This window comes from Gracilinanus agilis, unplaced genomic scaffold, assembly GCF_016433145.1.
Source record: "Gracilinanus agilis isolate LMUSP501 unplaced genomic scaffold, AgileGrace unplaced_scaffold7067, whole genome shotgun sequence".
In the NCBI taxonomy this organism is placed as follows: Eukaryota; Metazoa; Chordata; class Mammalia; order Didelphimorphia; family Didelphidae; genus Gracilinanus; species Gracilinanus agilis.
In genome coordinates this window covers 1-7,866 of record NW_025397705.1, presented here as the reverse complement: position 1 = coordinate 7,866, position 7,866 = coordinate 1, and the positions used below count along the sequence as shown (strand labels likewise).

Here is a 7,866-nt window from a genome sequence, read left to right as displayed (position 1 = left end):
GCTTGTTCTCTTGGCTGGGCCACACCACTGCTATTTGCTTCTGAACTTTCTTCTTTCCTTACACTGCCTAGTACAGTTCCCTACCTGAGAACATCACTCCTGCATTCAGGTTCTCCCTCCTCACTCTATCCTTGGTGGGTACTGAGTGACAAAGCTGCCAGATAGCACCTGTTCCTGTTGAGGGGGCGTGGTATGGATCTGGGGGTACCTTGTGCTCTCTGTATGAGTTCCTAGCCAGACCCTGTCCCCATCATCCACAGACCTGTGTCTCCCTATGATGACCTTGGCTGGAAAAAATAACTCACTGTGACTTTTTCTGGGATTTCCTTAACAAGATTTGTTCTGATGCAAACTTTTCTAGATCTATTTGGAGAAGTTTAGGGGGACAGCTCTCTGTACTACTTCCTGTTATTCCACCATCTTGCTGGTTCCTCTCACAATATGGATTTATGGATTTGGAACCTGAAACATAAAGTGGGAAGTGACTTATCCAAAGCCACACAGCAAACTAATGGTAGAGTTGGGTTCAGACCATGGGCTTCTAACTCCTAGCACAATTCTCAAGTTCGCAGGGCCAGGGACCTGAAGGAGGAGCATATCCTCTGTCGATGCACTCAAATGCCATACTCACATGTGTTCAAAAGCAGATGCATAGACCTTCATTCTCTGGCCTTCCTGGAAGTATATTGGGTATCAGGAAGGTAGGCAGCCCTTGAGCCTTCAGGTCTGGTCCCTGCCCAACTCAGGCATGGGAGGAGGGAGCTCCCTGACAGCTGTCATGAAAGGTACCAGGAAAAGCAGCTAAGATTAAAGCGCCCCCCCCTCCACCCCCACTCTATTTCCTCCATGATTTTCCTAAACAGATGCCACTGTTTACAAGACAATCTTATCGACCAGGAGACAGGAGGTCTCTGGAGACTCATACCCCAGGCTGTCTGGAGCAAGAGATTAAGGTGGCAGCCAGCTACTCCTTGGTCTCTAGGAAACGGGTGTCCACATGGCATGAGCCCAAAGTTGCCTAGGGTTTGGAGCCTGAACTGACCTCTACCTTTGGGAGCTAGCACGTGGGCATGATGGTATGGCTGGCATGCTCCTTCCTACCTAGGCTAGCAACCAGACTTCCTCATTCAAATCTGCTAAACTTCCTTTTCAAACAAGTCTTTCTTTAGCATTTGCAAGCCAAGCTCTACAATGAGAGGGAAACAAGCAAGGTTGCAGGGTGGAAAAAGCCCTGAAATGGAAGGCAAATCCTGAATTTGGTCATTTCAGGGTTTCTCCCCCGCCCTTATCTTCTCTTCTCCTCTTTTTCTCCCCCTTCCACTTTGATGGCAGATCTCCAGGGGGCTAGATCTCAAGCTGTCCCAGTCTTTTCCCTTACTGGGGAATCCTTCTTTCATCATCATCAGTCCCAAACCCAAGCAACTTTTAGGGGGGCAAATCCTGAATCTGTCACTTACCACTTGAGTGGCTTCAGGCACACATTTAATATCTCTGGACCTCAGTTTATTCATCTGTAAACTAAGGGGGGGTTGGACTATGATCTCTAAAGTCTCTCAACTCTGGTTCCTATGGCCTAAGATCAAAAAGACAAAGTCCCTTCCCTCAAGGAGCTCATCTACTAGTCGGGAAGACAAATCATATGTATCTGAAACAAGTCCAGACCAAGCCAGCATGAAGTCCTAAATTACGATGAGAGGCAAGATGGGTTCGAATCCTCTCTCTGACACTTCCTAGCTATTCAGCTAATGGTTTCTCTTCTCTGAGTCTTCATTTCCCCCATAAAATGAGAATAATAAAACATATTTATAAATAATACATTCACATTATTTATCCAGGTAAAGAAAGTGGTTAGAAACCAGAAAGTTCTACAGAAACCTAAACATTCTACTAATTCACCTCCTCATGGTTTATCAAGGGTTTTTCTAATATCTGCCCTGGCAAGGCAGCCAACCTTTGGCAAAACCATAAAGTATATATGCATGTAATCGATCCCTGCCCTCCCTTCCCTTTCCTGAAGTTGCCCCTGTTATGGTGGGCTCCCCAAGCAGTGTCCCATGATTGCTTCAAACTATTTTGTGCTATGGTACCTTCAGAGTTAAGACTGATCTCTCTGTGAGATGAGAGGCTGAATCGTTTTCTGGTTCTGATATGCCAAGTAACCTAGTCACCTTTTAATATGAACCTTCTGGAGACAATGTCAACTCAAAAGAGAGATTCTGATCATGAAAATTTCAAGTACCATTAGATAAGCAGAGTGTTATCTAAGTGTGGAGGCCTTTTAACACCACTCAAATAGCACCCCATAATCTGGTCCAGGGGTTAGGCAAACTATGGTCCACAGACCAAATCTGGCTTTCTGCCTGTTTTTATAGGGCCTGAGATGTAAGAATAGTTTTTACATTTTAAAATAAAGTTTTATCTTCTGATCTAATTCTGAGTTGTCAGGTAAAGTGCTAATTAGGAGTGTTCTGTGTGAATAAAAAGTATGGCAGGTCTGAAGTCAGGAAGATTCATTTTCCTGAGTTGAAATCCAACTGCAAATACTAGCTGTATGACCCTGGGCAAGTCATTTAACCCTGCTGGCCTCAGTTTCCTCATCTATAAAATGAACTGGAGAAGGAAATGGCAAACCACTGCAGGTATCTTTGCCAAGAAAACACCAAAATGGGGTACTCATGAGTTGGACATGACTGAACGACTGAACAATAGCCACAAAATGAATAGAATACCATAATGGCTATCATCATGGGCATGACTAAAAGGGGTACAACTGTCGGCTATGCTATATGGGTCTGATTGACTGCTCCTTTAAATATATATGAATGACTGGGTGGGTGATGGGGTCTTGATTTTTCCCTTCACAGTTCCAGAGGATGATGGCAGCTGCGAGGTGAATGGAAGGACCTACCGGGATGGGGAGACCTTTCAGCCAAGTTGCAAGTTCCAATGCCACTGCTCTGATGGGGGATTCACCTGCATCCCCCTTTGCAGTGAGGATGTGCGACTGCCCAGCTGGGATTGTCCCTACCCTCGACGAGTTGATGTCCCTGGGAAGTGCTGCCAAGAATGGGTCTGTGACCAAGGATTCCAACCACTCCTGGCAGCAGGTGATGGATCAAACCCAGGCCAGCTGTAGGCAGAACCATGGGGTCATTCAAGTCCCCTAATTCCCATGTTCCACTTCTATGCCATAATCCTTGCCCTCCCTCTCTCCTCCCCTCGACTTTCCCAATGTCTTGGCTCACCCAGGCAGGTGTGGAGCAGTAACACTAACACTCCTTTTGTTTTGCTCTGTTGTAGCTTCCACTTCTGTTAAGTGCCTACAGTGTGCAAAGCCTTGTTGCTAGGTGCTGAGAAAGAGAAAAAAGCTTAGATGATGATGGTGATGATGACAATTACAACAGCAAGAATTCTCAGCATAGTAAAGTTTCCAGAGTACTTCCCTCTGGGGCAGCACTGTAGATAGAGTGCAAGGCTCAAAGATGGGAGGTCCTGGGTTCAAACTAGCCTCAGACACACAGCTTTACGACTTGGGGCAAATCACTTAACCCTAATTGCTTGGTCCTTACAGCTCTTCTGCCTTAGAACCTATATCTTGTAATGGTTCTAAGGCACAAGGCAGGGGTTTAAAAAAGAAGTACTTCCCTCACCACAGTCTGTGATGTGAGGTTGGGAAACAAATGTGATTTTCCCCCTTTTTCAAATGATGATACCACCATCCAGAAGGGTTAAATCATATATATATATATAATTTAGAGTTGGAAGAGACCTTAGGAGTCATTCAATTCTATTCCATTTAATCCAACCCCAGACATTTATTCTTTGCCTAGTTTGTGCCACACACTATGCTAGATAGATAATGGGGCGCTAAGGCAAAAATTAAACAGCATGGGGAAAGCTGGGTGGCTCAGTGGTTTGAGAGCCAGGCCTAGAGACAGGAGATTCTGGGTTCAAATCTGGCCTCAGACACTTCCTAGCTGTGTGACCCTGGGCAAGTCACCTAACCCCCATTGCCTAGCCCTTACTTCTCTTATGCCTTGCAACCGATACACAGAATTGATTCTAAGACAGAAGGTAAGGGGTTTAAAAAAATTAAACAGCCCCTGCTCTTGAGGAGCTTACATTTTTCTGGGGGCTAAAGCAGGTAATTGAGGAAGAATGGCACAGAGTTCTATGTGATGTCCAAGAAGAAAAAAGCTGTTACCTATAAGGTAGAGGAATAGAAGGAAAGGAAAGAGAAGGATTAGGGAAAGTTTCCAGGAGCAGGTAGCATTTAGGTTGAGCTATCAATGATGGGTGGAAATTTAATAAGCAGAGGGGGAAAAGGAGAATGCTTCAGGCATAAGCAACAAGATCAGTAAAGATTATAGAATTATAGCTGGAAGAAACTTTAAAGGCAAGTCCTGTGTGACCCTGGGCAAGACATTTAACTCTCATTGCCTAGCCCTTACCATTCTTCTATCTTGGAACCAATAAGACAAAAGATAAGGATTTTCAAATAAATAAAATGAAGGTCAAGCCCAAATCCATTCTTTTATAGATAGGGAAACTGAGGCTAGAAAGGTTATCTACCTTGTCCAAGCTCATGCAGCTTATCTGAGGTAGGATTTGAATTCAAGTTAGAGGAATTCTAAGTACATCGACTATGCCAAATGCCTAGAGTTGGGAAAGAATGGAACACATTTGGAGGCAATGGCAACTAGTCTAATCTACCTGAAGCATAGATTACATTCAGGGCTATAGTAAAATATAAGTTTGAAAATGTAGGATAAAAGGCTGGCTAAAAGGCCTTGAATTAAGTTTGAATTTTAGTAATGGGAAGTAGGGAGCTAGTAAAGGTTTCTGAGCAGAGGAGCAAGAGAGAAAAGATCTTTGTAAAAGGAAGATGTCTGGCGTTGTGTAAAGGAAAGATGGGAGGAAGAGTGACTGGAAATGGGGGATTTTGTTCTGAAGCCATCTTAGTAGTCCATGCAAAGAATGGTTCTATGGAGGTAAAGAATTAAGAGGCAAGAAGGCAGACACCAAACGAGTGTTATTCCCTATATTCAATAACTCTCCCTCTTCTTAAAGTCTTCCTAAAAGTCTTGCCACACTCTTGCCTGAAAGAAAGTAACCAAAAGGACAAAGCATTTCTGAGGCTTGATCAGGTGTGGAAATTTCCTCATGCCACTGGAGGCTTCGAGCCTTCACTATAACATGATACAGCATAAGCAATTGGACTTATTCCAAAATCAATTCCTACAACTCCAAGAGTCTGAGGTTTTTCTGGTTTTTGCAAAGGGTCACCTCAAAATGCCCCTCCTTGTGTAGTATGCCATGTCCTAGCTGGCCAACTACCCCTCGTCTGGCTCTCACTAGAACTAAAGGTGAGTCTCTGAGAAATTGCTAATGCAACGTTTCATGCTTTCTTCCTGCTCAGTGCCCCGGTTCCTGGGACCTCCAGTACCATTGTCTCCTCAATTTGTCTGCCAGGAATGGAGCACATTGTGGGGCCCCTGTTCAGCCACCTGTGGGCTGGGTGTGGCGACCCGGGTGTCCAATCAGAATCCACACTGCCGGCTGGAGATCCAGCATCGACTGTGCCTACTCAGGGCCTGCCCGCCTTGATGAAGGCCCCACCATATTGTCACTGATGCCTCTTAAAAGGAGGTACTCCAAACAAAACCTTCTTTCTGCTTGTGGATGGAAGCTTCTGGGACAAAAGAGACACCAACTTACCAGGGTTGGAGACTGACTGCCATCGTTATTTTTCACTCGAGCCTCCATGGCTGCTCTGAACTATTGCTCCAAAACCTTCCTTCGAAGAAGACTCATCTCCACTTTGCAGCCTACAGAACTCATGACTCCATTCTGAGCTTCTCCAGGATACTCCAACTAGCCAAGACTCAGTACAGATATGCAGACACCGAATTTAGGGAAGGGATCTTAAGAGATCATTTAGTTCCGAGGTCCTCAACCTGGGACCCATGGGAAGGGGCTTGTGAACTTAGAAGGGAAAAAAACCTACTCTTTTACTTTTACTAACTTCTAAAATTTAGTGTTTCCTTCAATTAGGAATTTTAAAAAACCATTATTGTAAGAAATGATGTAACAGGAACAGTGTAGACTTAATCAGACTGCCATCTTGGTCTATGACACACACAAAAATTAAATATTTCTGATCTAGCAACCCCTTCTATTTTTTTTTATTTAAAACCCTTACCTTCCATCTTAGAATCAATACTAATTATTGATTCCAAGACAGAAGAGCAGTAAGGGTTAAACAATGGGGGTTAAGTGACTTGCCCAAGGTCACACAGCTAGGAAGTGTCTGAGGTCAGATCTGAATCCAGGACCTCCCATCTCTAGGCTTGGCTCTCAATCCATTGAGCCACCCAGCTGCCCTCTTTTTTCTAACCCCTCTTTTTACAAAATAGGAAACTGAGGCCCATAGCAAGGAGCTATTTAATTAAATAGGTTAGTTTTCCCTCATCCTATTTGCCCAAGACTGAACATATACAGAAAACCACAGAATCCCCAGTCTTAAAGAAGCTTCTACACCTCTACTGACATACCCTAGAACACAATGGAAGATAGAGATTAATCGCGTGGTTCTCTGTGGAAGATTAGTTCTTTACATGGGACAGAAACAGTGTAGACTTAAACCAGGTATCCATCACTCAGGGTTCCTGGCTCTCCATTTTTGGGAGATTGTCCCTTTTTCTTATGGAATCTCAGTTCCCCTCTGTAAAGTGAGGAAATGAGATTCAGTCAATAAGGTCCCCTCTAACTTGAGCAATCTACTTCTAATATAGGTGGAGACCTGGTTGGCAGCACAGAGAAGGCCCTCAAAAGGCCCAGGGTTCAGTGTCCCAATCCCACACACCATGCTGGACTCCCAAGGCTGCCATGGAAGTGGCCTCTGGGGTTCATAGTCCCCCAGGAGTCACATAGAGTGCATGTGGAAAGCAGTGCCGATGGTGTTCCTACCCTACCTTTTTATTTCCTGAGGCTATGCTTGTTCAGTGTACATATGAGTCTATTAAAGCACGTTGGTGGAAATTCCTGTTGTCCTATGATGACCCTTGTCTTTGGAGTCCTTGGGGGAAGAGGACATAGGAGTGGGGATAAACTCAAAGCAGAATGTAGACATCTCCACTGCCCAGAAATAGGACGATGCCCAAAGAAAGTCATGTATCAGGCTTTAAAGAACTTGAATAAAGATACTTCTTAATTTTTGCTGGGAAATTGTGGAGGATTTTTTGGTGGGGGAGGGGGATAGAAGGAACACTGAAAATCTCAGGTGGTCCTTATACTAAGTCCAGTATATGCTACCCTCTATGTTGCCCAACTGCCCAAGAATCTAAAGGTTCATCATTCCAAGATTCTAGGATGCCAGCATAAAGAATTGCCACTCATATGCAATGGAATGGTGTAAGAAGTTGCAGTAGCTAAAGTCAATCTTAAGAGTCAAAAAAATCTGGGTTCAAGAGTCACCTTTGAACTATATTGACCACGTGATTCTGGCAAGTCACTTCTCTAAGTGGCAAGGCACTTAACCTCCAAGTGCCCTGGACAACTTGAATACTATAGGGTGCTGACTTACATTGATAGAAGAAGTTTCCTCATTTGGGAATCCCCTATGCCAGTGATGGGCAAACTACCGCCCCGCGGGCCAGATGTAGCTCCCTGAAAGTTTCTATCTGGCCCTCGACATTATTCCTAATCTGACAAATACAATGAGTACGATACAATACAATGAAACTTCGAAAGAGACTGACAGATGAGCATAAAAAGTTTGCCCATCACTGCCTTATGCCAATGAAATCATAAGGGAAAGAAAGAAAGAAAGAAAGAAAGAAAGAAAGAAAGAAAGAAAGAAAGAAA

General features: G+C 44.2%; 1 protein-coding gene across 1 annotated transcript; it reads left to right on the top strand.

Annotated features, from left to right (window-relative positions):
- Positions 1–2,864: 2,864 nt before the first annotated feature.
- CCN5 (cellular communication network factor 5) lies at positions 2,865–5,607 on the top strand (the record flags this gene model as incomplete). Its single annotated transcript, XM_044685206.1, has 3 exons — positions 2,865–3,107; positions 5,311–5,366; positions 5,473–5,607. Coding segments are annotated over 3 exons (434 nt in total), but the record flags the coding sequence as incomplete, so codon positions are not given.
- Between the last annotated feature and the right edge of the window lie 2,259 nt (positions 5,608–7,866).